The sequence below is a fragment of the Haliotis asinina genome, chromosome 2 (genome assembly GCF_037392515.1).
Source record: "Haliotis asinina isolate JCU_RB_2024 chromosome 2, JCU_Hal_asi_v2, whole genome shotgun sequence".
Taxonomy (NCBI): Eukaryota; Metazoa; Mollusca; class Gastropoda; order Lepetellida; family Haliotidae; genus Haliotis; species Haliotis asinina.
Genome location: NC_090281.1, coordinates 75,117,700 through 75,133,860, shown reverse-complemented (window position 1 = coordinate 75,133,860; position 16,161 = coordinate 75,117,700). Strand labels below are relative to the sequence as shown.

The following is a 16,161-nucleotide window of genomic DNA, read 5'->3' as shown; positions in this document are numbered from 1 at the left end:
GGCCTTACAGTAACCATTGTAGGGTTTATACGTGGCCTGTGATAAACCTAGAATTGTTGTCGGGGAATTAGCTTAGGACCGCAACACCTTTAAAATAACCAAGAGATGCATCGATTAGTCGCCAGTCTTTATTCGGTGCATTTCATGAGTACAATACATAATATAACATTAGCAATATTTCAAGCTGGTACAAATAATACATATGAAAACCATGTGAATTAACAATTACTTAAACCTTACCGACAAAATACCTCACAATAAACAATTCCAAGGACTACACAGACGTGAGGACAGCGCAGCTGAGAAATATGCATGGGGACTGACGAGGTAACGCTTCGGTAAGACACGTAGTACACGTGTTATCAATTACTGAAATGATCTTCTGTCTGTGGAGGTCGTAAATGATAGGCGACAATTCCCAACAAAACACAACTTAAAGGGAGTAATAAAAATACAGTCACAAATAATATACACGTCAGTGTGCTACTTGAGATACTAAGATCATCTGTCGAACAGCATGAAACTGAAAGTGTTCAATGTATGTTACATAATTAGAGCTTAACAATACTGAAAACGTAGCAATATTGAGCAACAGAATGAAACAAGGTTCATTTTCTCTTATGAGTTTTCCGTGTACAGTATAGTTATCTCATGTAATACATTTGAATTAAACGCACACAATAATCGTTTAGAAATACATTCACTGGCATACACTTTGATGAAACAAGCAATAAAAATATACAAGACGTATAAAAAGAATTTCTTTGCTTCCACGAGCCCGATTATATGTAAATGTGATTTACAGAACGTATATTATGCCTGACGCAACTAGATTATACTGTAAGCTTATTTGATGCATTACACAATGGAACTCGCGGTGTGCTGGCTGTTAGGTGCCTGACTCAGAGGGTGCGGGTTTGAATCCCGGATGGGACTCAACCAAAAAAACACTAGAATTTGTACTTTACTAAGAACGTGAAATCCCAAATATGACATATGTTGTAGTTTGATGTAAACTAAATATATAGACTGGTGATACATGGTCTGGCCTAACATAAATATTCCCTGGTGTACTTAGCCAATACTGTATGGTCTAACTGGCATTATATCGTATAAACTAACAGTATGGAAAGCAACAGAAAACAGAAAATATGAACATAATTTAGGAACATACACTGAATGAAACGAACATGGCTTACTTTAACCAAGAGAAGCATCAATTAGTGGCCAGTCTTTATTCGGTGCATTTCATGAGTGAAGTACCCCGAATATAGGCCGTTATATATACCACCGATGCTCTCAGGGTCTATGGTGTGGACACACGTTCAATTGACTAAATCCTTAAACAACACTTAAAATGCTGCTAATCTACACTTCTGAATCTTAATCTTGAGATTACCCCCATAGCTTCAAAGCCTTGTAATGCAGAAATGATTGAAATTATCTAACAGTTTTCTCTGCGAGTGTCTTATCACAGAGTAATCTTTAATTTTCTCTCTGGACATGTAGTCTTAACATAACACTTATCAAGTAAACGTAGTGATTAATACGAGTGCACATTTCACTGGAGAATTATACACTTGGAACGGGCCATGCTTAAGCTTAACACACAATGCTAATTATCTTACAACTTGGAAAATGAAGATCATCAGTAACAGAGACACCGTTCAGTATTCCGTGTTTGAGTATTAGTTCTATTCTATAAACTCAGAAATATTTATGTAAGACCGATGAAAATATCACGTATTTTAGAACTATGATATGGTTAAAGCGTTTCCTCATCTCATCTCGTGGGATGCAGTAAAAGATATCCGAACGTGTCAGTTCACCAGTTGATAACTACCCTGAAAAAGCCATGTAGTTGGAATGATCTTGAACTCCACTGTTACCTGAACTTCTCATGAAAGTATATGATAAATAGCCTATCCCACTTTACTGTCTCGTTCACGCACCTGTCGCCAATCTGGTAGGGGAGATAACCTTACGTCACGCGTGTCAGGTCTACAGGATAAGAACCGGGATGAAAACAATCTGATTGCCCGCAACCTTAATCTAATAATATAAGGTAGAAGACTTTGAATCAGACCTTCATTGTGTCAAATATAACTAAAATCTGGCAGACTTGGCTGAGATACGATCAACGGTGACGGAAAGCTTCAGTTCCACATCCACACCCACATCTACAGCTATATGGACAAACATGATGGATAACTTCTGTTTCGTGAATGCAACGTTTCCATAGAGTTTCTTGACAACGGTACAAGTATATATGTCGAAACATCTCACTCACGAAACCAAAGAAATTGTATCCTATAAAATGGCCCAAATTGTACTTCAAAAACTGAAATGTAACTCTAAGAACTCACACCCACGTCGTATTTTCACGACTAGCATCATCTGATATCCTGCAAGCCCTTTCTGAACTGGAATCAATTTTCTTTGAGAACATATACTTAATACTTTTGATTTTCAAGGCACACCAGCGAAACTCAATTTACTGGAGTACCACCATCCTGGCATGTGGCAATGGTATACGGTGACAGTACCTTGAAAGTCTAAACTGAATTGGTATTATAATTTACACGTGGAAAAAGAGTGAAGCAGCCTTGACTACGAAGGCCCCTAACAGAACTACGTTCAAGTTCAGCTTGCGATAGGACTATAATATTCATTTAAATTTTATTTGGTGAAACGTCTTTCAAACACACCCAGTGGAGCATGTCCAGACGTATATACATACACTGTCACAAGTGCAGTCTGTGTCCATGTCACGTGTCAGCCTTTAATCTGCAGGCGTTTGTATCATTCACAAAGAAGATCATCAGCTGACCAGAGATGGGTCCTTACTGAGTGATCATCACCAACGAGCACGTTTGGCTTGGTATTTCGAACTTTTCAGATTCCCAATTGCATAGGTCGATGCTCGTGCTGTTGGTCACTTGATTGCATGGTCCAACCTCGATGATTAACACACCGTCTCCACATAGGTGAATATTGCTGAGTGCGGCGTTATAAAACAAGCAAACATAATCATGGTTAGCAGCGAATATTTCAACGTTTTGAGCCCCTCCATGACAGCCCTTGTTCGTGAGTAATTAGGGGTGGTTTCATTATCAAAACGTTTAAAAAAATAACAATCCTTGAATTTATTTATTCATATCTAACAGATATCAACACAAACAAGCACACACGCACACACGCACACACGCACACACGCACACACGCACACATTCGGCTGCATTCAAATAGGCCTATTAAAATCCTGCGATGAAGTACACTTTCTGAATTAGGTCATATGGTCTGACGTTAAGGTACTGTGTATATTGCTCTCTATTTCTGGGATAATACTAACACTAATTCAAACTGGCACACGCACATGTTCAGAGCAGTGCTGCAGACTAATGGTTAAAGCCTGGATTCATACCGAAGACCCGGTTCCGATTCCCCACGTGGGTACAATATGTGGAGCCCATTTCAGGAATGTTCTGATTTGGCAATTGTGTCAATATTCCTGAAAGAGGTGTAAAACTACTCACTCATTCACTCATAAAACAACAACATTCGCGATTTCAAGACTGACTGTACAGATCACGTTCTAACGTCTATATAATATTACTGAAGCGCCCATACTCATAACTGTAATGACACTAACAAAACAATATATTTAAGAATGATTTCAGTCCATTACGGCCGCATTTCAGTGATTTAGCATTTCGTGATTTAGCAGCATCGCTTTAGCAATGTAACAACAGTATCTATGATTTAACAACACTCCCCGCCGATTTAACCAATCTCTGTCATTGATTTTAAAATAGCCCCCTCATCGATTCAAGAATAAACTGCTCTCATCGGAATTATTTTCTAAACGCTAATGATATTATGATTGTATTATAATATGATATTATAATGTGCGTTCCCACAGTTTATATCAGATTCTTAAAAAGTAATCTCACTAAACTCTTTGGTGCTCTTTACTGCCACACAAGTTTCTAAGGTAATACCTTCTGTTGGCGTCACCCCAGAACGACTTTAATTTCGACACAGCTATCCGTCGTTTAAGAGATCACAATAGTGGAAGTACGATGCTGTCCTGAGATTTGTGAAGCGGTACCGAGCATTCATTCCTCATTTTAACGAGATTGTGTTAAAAGTAGTACACCAGGCGGCAATATGTAGCGGTCCGTATATTCATGCCTCCCAACACCAGACACTGTTGTCACGGGATCACGTCTTTGAGACCCCGGCCACCACCGCCCCTGCTATGGTGAACGTCATGGCAACGGCAACGATGATGATATTGCGACGGCCCTACAAAACACGAAATCTGATAATTGTACCAACCTAACCTGTTAGATTGTTTTAGATACATCAAGGTAAACATATACCGGTATCTGGTCTCTGTGGTAAATAAACAAGGGATTTATTTCATCGAAATTATCCTTTGGGGGTTCATTCAAAAGACACAAAGAAAGAATTCAAAGAAAAGAATACGAACATTATTGACTTATTCGGTAATATCCAGTTCCTCAGATATGCGGAGATTTAATGGTACTTGTACTGCTCTATGAAACGTTTGTTTGTTTGTTTGTTTGTTTGTTTGTTTGTTTGTTTGTTTGTTTACCGCCGCACTCTGTAAATAATCGGATGTGGACCAGAAAATCCAGTGATCAAACATACGCAGTTGACATACGATGACATGTATCAACCACGTCAGTGAGTCTGACCGCCCATATCGTCTCTTACAGACAGCATACTTACTGAAGACCAATTCTATCCATTCTGGTTTTCTCATGTAAGTTAGAGAAAGGGCAAATGTAGACACTGAGATGTACAACGTAAAAATAAGTATATCAAAGTTGAAAAGAATGTAGTTTATAGTAGGGTTGTTGCGATTCTTATAAAGTAATTTGATTAGATACGTTATGATGGATAATATATGAATACCTGTTGTCCGTGTAATGAAAAACAGGTAGCCAGTTCACACAGCTGGTCATACGATTCCACTTCGTGATCACCAAGGGAAAGTGGTCTGGTGACTTGACTGACAAGGGTCAGAAAGACCCACTGATGTGGAAGATGTAGATCATGCTATTGAGCACAGGTTTGTCTGGATCTGATTCTGTACAAGCCGCTGTGCTATATGAGGAATATTGCTGACTGGGCCTTTCAGCAACATTCTCTTGCTTCATTCACATCATCAACCCACCTTGATCTCCTTGAAGGCTAGCACTCCAATAAGAAGCGAGATTCCCATCGGGACAGTGGAGATGATTGGGAAGGAGACGGGATCTGACAGAGCCTTGTTAGCAATGAACCACGAGGCCGTGCCAACCCCCCACATGAGGCCTGACACAAGGCCTGGGACGATCACCCGGGGGAACACCTTGGGTCGGTTGCGCCGGAAGAGGGTGTAGATAACAAAGTAGACGGTTGCGGTGAGGTAGATACCGCAGTAGTGTGCAAACACGTAGTCGATGGCTGGAAGTGAATTGTGAACAATTAAACCCCGGTAATCCAGATTCTCTTACTATCACTGAAATCATCCGAATTAACACATCGGGGATCCTTGAGTCATATTGTGTCAATAGCCCATACCAAAGGTAATCGCCAATATTGCAGGATTTCCGGGAAAATGGGGTCAAATATAAATGCATGTGACCGTACTACCAAAGTCTGGATACCATAAATATACAACAAACCCCTGCGACGGAGTTGCATCTGTAACTAGGTCATAAGTGATCTTTTGATACAGTGGGACCTTGCTAATCTGGACTGTTCCAATTTTTGTATCTTTGTTTTTAAACAAAGTAACATATTTGCAGATAAATGAATAGTAACCTACGTCGTGACAGTCTAACGACTCGTCGTTCCAAACAGTATATGTTCGCGTGACAGAGTTTCCGGAATGACAAGGGTTCACTGTATCAAGTGTAATTAGTGAGTTTCGTTTTACATCGCTTTTAGCAATATTCCAGCAATATCACGGGGACATCAGAAAACGGATTCACTCATTGTAACTATGTGGGGAATTGAACCGAGTTTATAGCGTGTACAGAGAACGCGTTAAGTAGTACCCCACAGCACCCCACAGCACCCTACAGCACCCCACAGCACCCAAACGTGAGTAGCGTCCTCACAGTTCTGACTGGCACCGCTGTCTTTCTCGTGTTCCTGTAGGTATCTGGCCGGGATGAACTGGAAGGCGTACATCACACCGGAAAATGCAGCTAGAACAATCCCACTGAAAACAGGAAATACCGCTCAATTTGTATAGGGTCATTTCTTTAAATGCCTATAACAACTGATTGACTTTATGTAATTTTAAATACTGAACAAAAAATTAATCTCGTAAAAGTAAGCGTTGATATTTATGTCTTCTATTTAAACACATGACAAAAAGCCATAAATGCGTTTCTTTTGCTGTAAGTATCAGTATCAGTATATTATCACGGAAATTTGGTTTAACGTAAAGTAAACATTTTGTCAGATCACAATTTGTGCTCTGATTTCATGAAAGTATAAAAAGTTTCACAGGGAAACGCAATTCAGACTTCGTCTTACTTTGCATCAGTATTAATGCATATTACATATTTTGAAACTGATGTCAATGTTTCGAACTGACGGTTTAGAAGAGGAAACATTCAACATACACTATCTTCTTCTTGACAGGCGACCATCCTTCTATAAACATTTGTCCGGAAGATGGTTTTTCAGGGGCATTTTCTTCCATGTCACCGTCTTTGGCCTGAGACATACGGATCCCCGTAAGACGTGAAAATGGAAGATAAATATAATTATTATATAATTTATCATTTGTGTATAATGTAAGATTCCATCCTTTGGCGATAGAATTAATGTACATTTAACATTGCCCAAAACGTCAAAATACAACAATCACTCCCCACAGATACTGACCTTACTATCGGCCACCTCTTCGTCAGGTCCTGGTATTGTCAACTCCATGGTGATCGGTTTTATATCTGGCTTGACAAACGCATACATCACTGTGCTGCACAGAAAGTTCTTGTCACTTTCGCATTGACATGCTACCGTCACATTAATGCTTGGTGTAAGCAACTGAAAAGGTCTAATTATTTCAATCCCACCTATATCGATCCCGACCACCAGATTTTTAACCCCTGTTTATATCTATAGTATTTATATCTGTGATGCACACATATACTCTTTTACATGTCAAATTCCACCAACACTTAAAACTCATCTTCGTGTACACGCACTTGCATTTTCACAACTAATCAGGGAGGCGTGGACGTTAGAGTCATTGGCGGCCAACCATGTTAGAACTTGGCTAAGCGCTGCAAGAGGAGTGACTCCAACAAACCGTTTTTTTCGGAAACTGACGTCCTACATAACATAAACTAAATACATTACAACCATCTGTTGGGTGGACACAATTCGTTAATTCGTCATGAGGAAACTAGTATTTCTTAAAAAATTGAAATTATTGGTTATTTCTGAATATCCACTACGTCTATTGAAAAAATTCAATAAATCCTAACTACATCGAGCCATATGACCCATATCAATGTCCCAAAGATTGTCTTCAGCAGCCCATGCTTTTCGCACATATTCTAATCCCAGTTGCATAAATAACTGCCCAAGATGTCAGTCACTGAATTATGTGGTCCAGGCTCGACTAATTGCAAAAAGAATATTGCTGAGTGCGGCAAGCTAAACAAAACAAAACAAATCATATCCCGAAGACAACTGCATTTTCACATCAAAAACCAAACCCCACTGACACCCATGCCCTCCTACACTTTTTACACCCGTGAAGATCCGGTTAGAATCGCTCTTGCTCTTCAGTAACCCAAGTCTTAACAGGCGACTATGGGGATTGGGGGATCAGGCTCGCTGACTTGGTTGACGCATGTCGTCGTATCCCAAATGCATAGATCGATTCAAAATGGGGGTCTGGTCCAGACTCGATTATTTATAGAGCGCCGCCATACAGCTGGAAAATTGCTGATTGCGGCGTAAAACTAAACTCAATCAATCCTACATTTGACGCACATCTCCTATCTAAGGCACATGTATCGTCGCATGCTCATGCACCCCACCCACTGCACATATAATAAAGTAGACACTGACGAGATCTGCCTGTTTACCTGACGAAAGAGATGGACACGCCGACGTAGTTCAATGTGAGGTTGTTGGGGATCTCTGCGTCCACGCCCACCAGCCCGAACCTGCAACATATAAATCTCAAGGTATGATATAACAGTGACTACGCCATATTCGATATTGATTTACTAATAAAGAGTTAAAGACTGGTCCAAACGATGCTTTATTTAGGTATTACTGAAAGTGAACGTGACGACCGTAAGCACTCTCATCATTCAGGTGACAGTCTTGCCCGACAATCCGACTCAGGATGTCTTACAAGATCTCTCGCCTTTATACGTTGTTCACTGGTCTCGAGAGGGACATGGGTTGATGTACCCTCGTAGTTTGTTTATGTTCCCATAGAGGGTATATCAACTCATAAGCCTCAAACTGTTTGAAGCACGGGTATCGGTTCATAATAAGGAGGACTACAGTCAGGCAATTTGCCAATAACAGACACAAACAATTTATCCGAATTTATTTATTTTTAAATCTAGACAAAAAAAGGTTTTTTAAAGTTATCTCCATAAATCGATTTCCATTCACAAACCATCAGTTATTCCGTGCATCATACGTAACTCAATTATTCGAGATAAAGACTAAGAACCAACTGAAATTCCACATTTGGGCATTCCAAGCAGGTAACAAAAGTGTTACTCGCTTGTAAAAAAAAATAGAGAAGTGCTCAGCCAGTCAGTAAACGACATATATGTGTTAGGTAAGATAAAGGTCACTCTGCCATCCTAACAGCAAACTGTATCAGATCAACCGCTCCGTCCATAACAGACACAACATACCTGCCATTGGCCCAGCCGACAAGTAATTGTACGGAGCCCCAGACACAGATTCCGAGACCAAGGCCGATTGTCTTCACGATGGGGACCACGCAGATGTTTCCTGAGGGAAGAGTTAGTGACTGAGTAGTGTTCCACTGGAAATGTTTTTCCACTTTTGTTGTTGTTGTTGTTGTTGTTGTTGTTTTTGGTGTGTTTTTTTGTTTTGTTTTTGTTTTGTTTTTGTTTTGTTTTGTTGTTGATTTTGGAGGTCTTTTGTTTGCTTGTTTTGGTTTTTTTTTTCGGAATTACGAACAAATAGGACCACCTGGTTGAACAACGTTGTACCACTGTTGATAGCTGAACCAGGTCCCACCGCTGATGAGCTCCAAAAGTAACCAACAGACTATCCCAAGCCCCTCTTGTAGGCAAAGAATAAATACCTATGTACGTTGAAAGTACTGCCCTACAATCTCAGTCATCTTTCCCACAATTATCTTGCAGACACTAAAAGAAATGCCAATGAATAACGAAAATTTACAATTTGAAACGTGTTCTATTAAGCTCGACAAAACTACGCTTTAATTGGTTAATGTTGGAACGTTAGTCTGCCATTCACCCACTGACCAGGTAATATGACCAACCACGACGAAGGGCGGGGCATGTTCGTCTGTCATTCACCCATGGACAGGGCGAAATAACCAACCACGACAAAGGGCGGGACATGTTCGTCTGTCATTCCTCCTCGGCCCAGATGTAATAACCAACCACGACAAAGAAAGGACATATTGTCCTGTTATTCCCCCCTGCAGTAACCAAACACGATAAAGGGAGGGACTCGATATGTTAGCCTGTCACTCACCTGTGGCCCAGATGGTGCCCCCGACCATGGCAAACGGGTAAAATCGTGACAGCCGGATTGTCTGGATCACTACACCCGAGATTATGATGGCATTGCTCAACACCCACTGGAAGAACATGCCTGAAAATAACAAACTGGAATGTCACATGTCAAGGAATACATACTTGAGCTTGCCACGTCAGTACACCCAATAGCTTGCCAATCACACACATGCCCTCTTCAACCACAGGCCTGATAATCTGTCCGCTTACCATTGCCTACCTGTCGTCATCACTCATCACTCACCCGCCTACAATCAGTAACGTCTTACCATCACGGACCCTTTACCCACTCAATCCACTACCCTGCCATCACGTGTGCCTTTCAGAATTGTACTATTATCTATACATCTTCATTACTCACCCACTTACCATCACCTATCCGTCTTTATCAATCATATGTTTGCCTTCATTTATCTGTCTTTATCATTCACTTGCTTACCATCACCGATCCTCTTTATTACACACCCTCTTATCATCGACATTCCGTTTTCACCATGCATCCACTCGCTATCATCTTTACAATAAGTCTAACATAACATTTAAAAGCTGCGTTGCGATTAAAATTAAACTTAGAACTATTGTAAATCGGTAATACTACCTCTGATTTCAAAACACGGTAGACCTATCTCCTAATTATCGCACCCTCGCTTTACATCCCCGATAAGATCCTAATCACCTGTTGGCTTACTGTCATCTACTCGATCTTATCACACATTGGTCCACTTAAAAAAACACGCTTACTCTCATCCGCCCCCAACCATCATTCATCCACTTACCATCACCCGTTTCGAACTTCTTGACAGGTACAAAGTTGGTGCCGAACATGATGGAGGCAATGCCGCAGCAGATGAAGCCGACATACTGGGGAAGGCCGTCCACGTCTGTGGTGTTTGACAACGGGGTGGTCGAGTTCTCCATCCCTCAACAGTGGCTGTCGTGATTCTGTACACCATGACTAAATTAATCACCATTATATCACCATTAGTTATAGTTCTATAAATTAATGATTTTCTTGTTTTGGCATGTTTTAGACTCCTTTGCATGAAACAATTTTACGTTTCATCACGTGTGGAGATTTAAAAAACACGAACATTTCGGTAGTCTACAACGACAATTACTATACTTTGACTGAGTGTCGCTCTTTTGTTTCAGCAAAATGGTGTTCTACAAGGCTTGGTCATTAGCCCTTGCCTAATACGTTACGTTGCTCGTAATTTGAACTGTATGGTTGAATATATTCAAATTTAAGAAACGGGTGTGGTAAAAAATGGATATTGACAAACGTATATTTGTAATGTATCATAAGATTTGAAATCATGCTTTCGTGATAAAAATAAGGCTAGAAAACTGCTTATGGTCACATTTTGATGGCACCAAAAGAGGACCGAATAAAGTATTTTAAAAAAGTTATAGGGATAGTCAACATCTTTTTAGCAATGAATGCGACGCTTCGGTGCAAAGACGGATCAATTGTCAGCTAGGTGCTCAACTTATCCTTGTTTGCCAGTATTAAGCAAGTGATGAAATTGATTTTCCTTCTAAAGTGCCTCGCAAAGAAGATTAATAAGCATCATCATCACAGAATATATTATTTGATGGGAAAACTGTAACTAAACCTGATGGTGTCTTAAACATTTGGAGAAAGTCTTTCATCAGAGAGAGAGAAAACATTCTATCACGCTTTCCACTGGGATCGTACATTTTGCGTCAAATGTCCTGCTCATATTGGGCCATAATTGTTCTGAGCTAGCCTTTATCAATACTTAATGGATGTGTATGCATCACGTGTCTCCGTGAGTGAGTGGGTGAGTGAGTTTAACGCCACTCTCAGCAATGTTCCATCTATATGGTAGCTGTCTGTAAATAATCGAATATAGAACATGCAATCCAGTCAATTGCATTTATGAAAATATATGTTTTACGAAAGTGGCTTTGGGAATGTTTGCACAATATCAACAATACCAAATATGTCGAGGATACTGTTGGACTATCATACAAATCACACAACATACCAGGAAGCTACTACGTATAATTCTATTAGTCCAGATGCCTGTCGTTGCTCATCTAAGAATGACGAGTAAATCTTTTCATATCAATTCGTATTTATTGCTTCAATAGCTAGGCATAGCGTATTCCCAGTTGGTATGCCAGTCAACGTAAACAATGTAAAGACCACGTGAACATGTTTCATGTCCACATCCACATGTTGAAGTACAACAACAGATTCAAGCCCTTACAGCTACACCTCCCTGCACATGGACTTTTACATGCTCAGATATAAGAATGTCCACGGCACAATTTTGCAACATTGTCACAAAAGAATATTTAATTAAGCTCTTTTACGACCGAAGCGTATTTCTTTAAATACAAAACATCAAGTGCGTACCTCTATGGACAACTCCAAGATATTTCTAGATAATATTCATATTAATATCATGCTATACTGTAACGTTCATAAAAACATGTAGAATTCAGTTTTAGTATTGATGAACACAAAAGAATAACACATAACACGGTCATGACACTATGGGCATCGACAATCGCAAGTGGGACACGATGGGGCGCATCAAACAAGGAACCGAGAACGACCACCTGAACAGATTAGTTCCCTCTTCCGACAAGATTGGTTGCCGAAGATCAATTTTGAGCCAACATATTTGTGAACCTATGGGACTGATTACTGAATAAATGCATAGTATCATGATGTGGATCGTAATAGGGCTGGGACAGGTAACGCGGATACCTGGGACGGGTGGGTAATGAGTTGAACCCGAGTACCCGTATCAAAACCCGGACCCCCTATGATCATGTGACTAACAGATTATAGACAATGAAATATGTTAAATAGTCTTTCATGAATAAGAAGGTTGCATTATTCCTGGAGATTAGACATAAATTACACTCACTTTTTTATTATAATACATGGTTAAGATAATGAAAACCTCGAAGCTGAAGAATACATTTGATGTCAGGAATTAAAATACTGAGTAATGGATGTCCAGGTAGGGTAATAGAGGGTGAGGTAGGCGGGTTGAAAATTTGGACCCTTCTCAGACATAGATTGTAGATGGTTCCAAAACCTATTACTGACAACATAATATATCGCCAATATCAGCCCAATATCTCTGTATACGTGGTATCTCAGAGTTTTAAGTTGTATTTAGCTAGTCAATACGCGCACAGAACTTGATATATACGTTGGCAGATGCTTTACTATTAAATTTGTAGGACAAAACTTGAAATCATTTATACATATTGACAGAAGTGGGTGGCCTCGACTATATGGATATTTAGAGACCATCTGTCGTTCATTGTCGCATGACAACCTTGTCCTAAAGCGTTAATGACTTGACAGTAGCTGATGAACGTCGACAATACAACATCAGCTGTAAAATATTGACAAACCTCACTAGATGAACACTACCAAGACGGCTATAGTCAGCAGCAGTGTTCCAAAAGATATCATGAAGCATCATACTGTGATCAGCAGAGCATGTTGTAAATGACGGACACCTTCTGCTTGCCCAGACCAATAGACAGAGTATGTATATTCCGAAATACAAATCCTAATATTACTAAGAAATACGTTTTGGGGGTTGGGTTTTCTTTAATCCGTTTACCTCCTTGCAAGAACAGCATTCGCGCTGTATGGCTCGGACTTACTCATGGTAGGTGCACGTCTCATACCCCAAACGTTCGGCCCAACCCTTTCTGTCATGCATTAGTAAAGAATGAAGCCAATCTAGACCCTCAATGGCTCTGTATCTCAGAGCTGACTTGGGCTTATTCAGTATATACGGAGTAATAAAATATAAACTCAGTTTTTCTGTGATCATTGTTTTAACACTCGTCTGGTAACATAAGCATAGAAAAATGTTCACATATCTACCCTTGATTTCCTGAATGATGTACAAGTTTTTGAAGCCGTGAAAACATTGAAAATTTACAAATGTACAAATATTTCCCCACCTACGGAAATATTCCTATTTCGAACCTAGGTAAGCTTTAAAAAATCGGAAATTAAAACACCTATTACAATCAAGAGGAGCGAACTGGAAATACTGTGAATTTACAGGTATATGAGGGGTGTGTGAGATACCAATACACCTTTCTGATCAGTGTGTCCTACCTGAAAATAACTGGAAAACAAAGTAATATTTCACATTGGAAACAGAAAAAGTGGCGCACATGTCCTCTGGAATAATAGAATTATATATTTAGTAGATTTCTGGTATGCGGTGTGATTTTACTGACAATCCAACTGTATCTTCCACATATTTGGTTCTTTGATACTATGCAAAGTATGGAGCTTTTGTTGTTGAACAGAAATTATGTTATACTGCTGATTCAAATACGACGCACCAACTTGTGTTTCCTTGTATTGCTTTTTCAATACAATGCCATCCAAAGGAATATATAATTTTAAAATGATATAGCTGAATCCGAAAAAAACATAATTTTCTCACATCAAGAGCTCTTTCTATTAAAATTGACCTTTGACCTTACCAATATATTTCAGCATATATGTAATGCACATATGCATTATTGTCCACAATTATAAATCATGGTCTGAGCATTCCAAAACTACTATTTTGATGAAAATCGGTAAAATCCAGACCAGAGTTATTTAATTAAACCATCTAGCTATCGATTACAATGTCATCATAACTGACCTGACGTTTTGCACCTGAAAAGGGCCCCTGCATGGTAGTCACGCACGGTAGTTGGTGACCATTCCTGATTATGAAAAATCACACCCCATTCGGTCGCCAGAACTGCACCTCATTTTAACCATTTTGGGAGTTCTGGCTTTTAGACCAGTGGTAAGCCCAAATCCCTATTAATGTAACAGTATGGTTTTCATAAGAATAATGATACAATGTGTGACACACGTTTGATGACGATGATACGTTAATATCTTTGCTGGAGTCGTTATTAACGTACTTCGATATCAGACGGTTATATATATTGTTATCAGCTATGATTTAGCAGCAACCTACATTTCTAGAAACCAACTCCTGCTGGCAATTGCGGCTACAGGTCTGAGCTGCGAGTACAGGTCACTCGGAGGGAAATTTCTTTTCACCTTCTGAAAGGTGACTTATGCAGATGAGTGGGTGTAGTTCTTTCTCAGTTGTAGCAATATTTCAACAACGTCACGGCGGGGGATAACAGAAAAAGATTTCACACATTGTACTCATGTGGGGAATCGAACGCGGACCTTCGGCGTGACGAGCGAACACTTTAACCACTAGGCTACCCCACCGCCCTAGATGTCTAGTAAACATACATGATAATCACCCATGACCTTGGCACATAACATATGCAGAACAGGATCTAAAATGAATGTTTCAGGAAAAAACGGTTTCCACATAGTGTAGTTGTGAGTTGGGCACGACCCAGGAACATATTCTGAACAGGAGGAGCACATTAGTGACTCTACCTCGTTGAAACTTTATGAAAATGCATGTTTGATTTTTGATGTAATATATGACAAAATGATCACGAAAATATAATGTAGGAATGAGATAAGTAAACACACACAGACACAATGCATTTTTTATTTTTTATGTAATATATGACAAAATGACTACGAAAATATAATGTATGAGTGGGATAAGTAAACACACACACCTCACACCACAACACACATACTCACACAAACACACACACACACTAGATAAACGTCAAACTGGGTCGGAGACTATCAAATGTGCTCAGACTCCCTCTCTCTCTCTCTCTCTCTCTCTCTCTCTCTCTCTCTCTCTCTCTGTGTGTGTGTCTGTCTCTCTATCTCTCTCTTGCTCTCTGTATCTATCTCTCTCTCTCTCTCTCTCTCTCTCTCTCTCCCAACACACACATACCACACACCACACATTGTACATACATACACTTACCTTAAATCGTCTTCTCAATCTAGCACCATCCCAGTGCCACCTGCCTGCCGAATGTGAATTACATGATTTAGTTCCGTTTACAGATTTTGTGGAACAGTGCATTATTCCGTTGAGGGGTAACGTCACAATCTGGTAGTGTTATACATGGACATGTCGGCTGACAAACGAGGTTAGGTGATATAGATATAGGTGTGTACGTTATCAGAACACAATAACGGTAAGTATATACGCAGTAGAGCAGGTTTCCATACAGAGAGATTGCACACACTCTGCTGTGAGGGTATCATAGGCTATGATTGATGTCGCTAGGCCCTTCAGAACTAAGCGGCCTATAGTTGTCCCCATTGGCGTACCATGTGTTGGTAACACACTCCTATGAAGGCTTTTCTTATGAAGATGTAGATACTGAATTAAAATACATCTGAATTGACAGAGAACGTTGGTGCTAATGTTGTTGTTGC

General features: G+C 39.8%; 1 protein-coding gene across 1 annotated transcript; it reads right to left on the bottom strand.

Annotated features, from left to right (window-relative positions):
• Window positions 1-114: 114 nt before the first annotated feature.
• LOC137274309 (transmembrane protein 144-like) lies at window positions 115-15,769 on the bottom strand. Its single transcript, XM_067807448.1, has 10 exons — window positions 15,701-15,769; window positions 10,580-10,745; window positions 9,763-9,882; window positions 8,925-9,024; window positions 8,130-8,210; window positions 6,916-7,009; window positions 6,651-6,745; window positions 6,138-6,241; window positions 5,207-5,478; window positions 115-4,308 (listed from the first exon to the last, which is right to left on the bottom strand). The coding sequence occupies exons 2-10, from the start codon at window positions 10,719-10,721 to the stop codon at window positions 4,225-4,227; spliced, it is 1,092 nt and encodes a 363-aa protein (XP_067663549.1). The 5' UTR covers window positions 10,722-10,745; window positions 15,701-15,769; the 3' UTR covers window positions 115-4,224.
• Window positions 15,770-16,161: the final 392 nt, after the last annotated feature.

Excerpts from the sequence above, each read along its gene's own strand:
- LOC137274309 (XM_067807448.1), bottom strand. The coding sequence starts at position 10,721 with ATGGAGAACTCGACCACCCCGTTGTCAAACACCACAGACGTGGACGGC. Across the intron at positions 9,883-10,579 it reads GAAGTTCGAAACGGGTGATG|GCATGTTCTTCCAGTGGGTG; the intron begins GTAAGTGGATGA and ends TGTTATTTTCAG. Across the intron at positions 4,309-5,206 it reads TAGCCTTCAAGGAGATCAAG|GGCCGTCGCAATATCATCAT; the intron begins GTGGGTTGATGA and ends CGTGTTTTGTAG.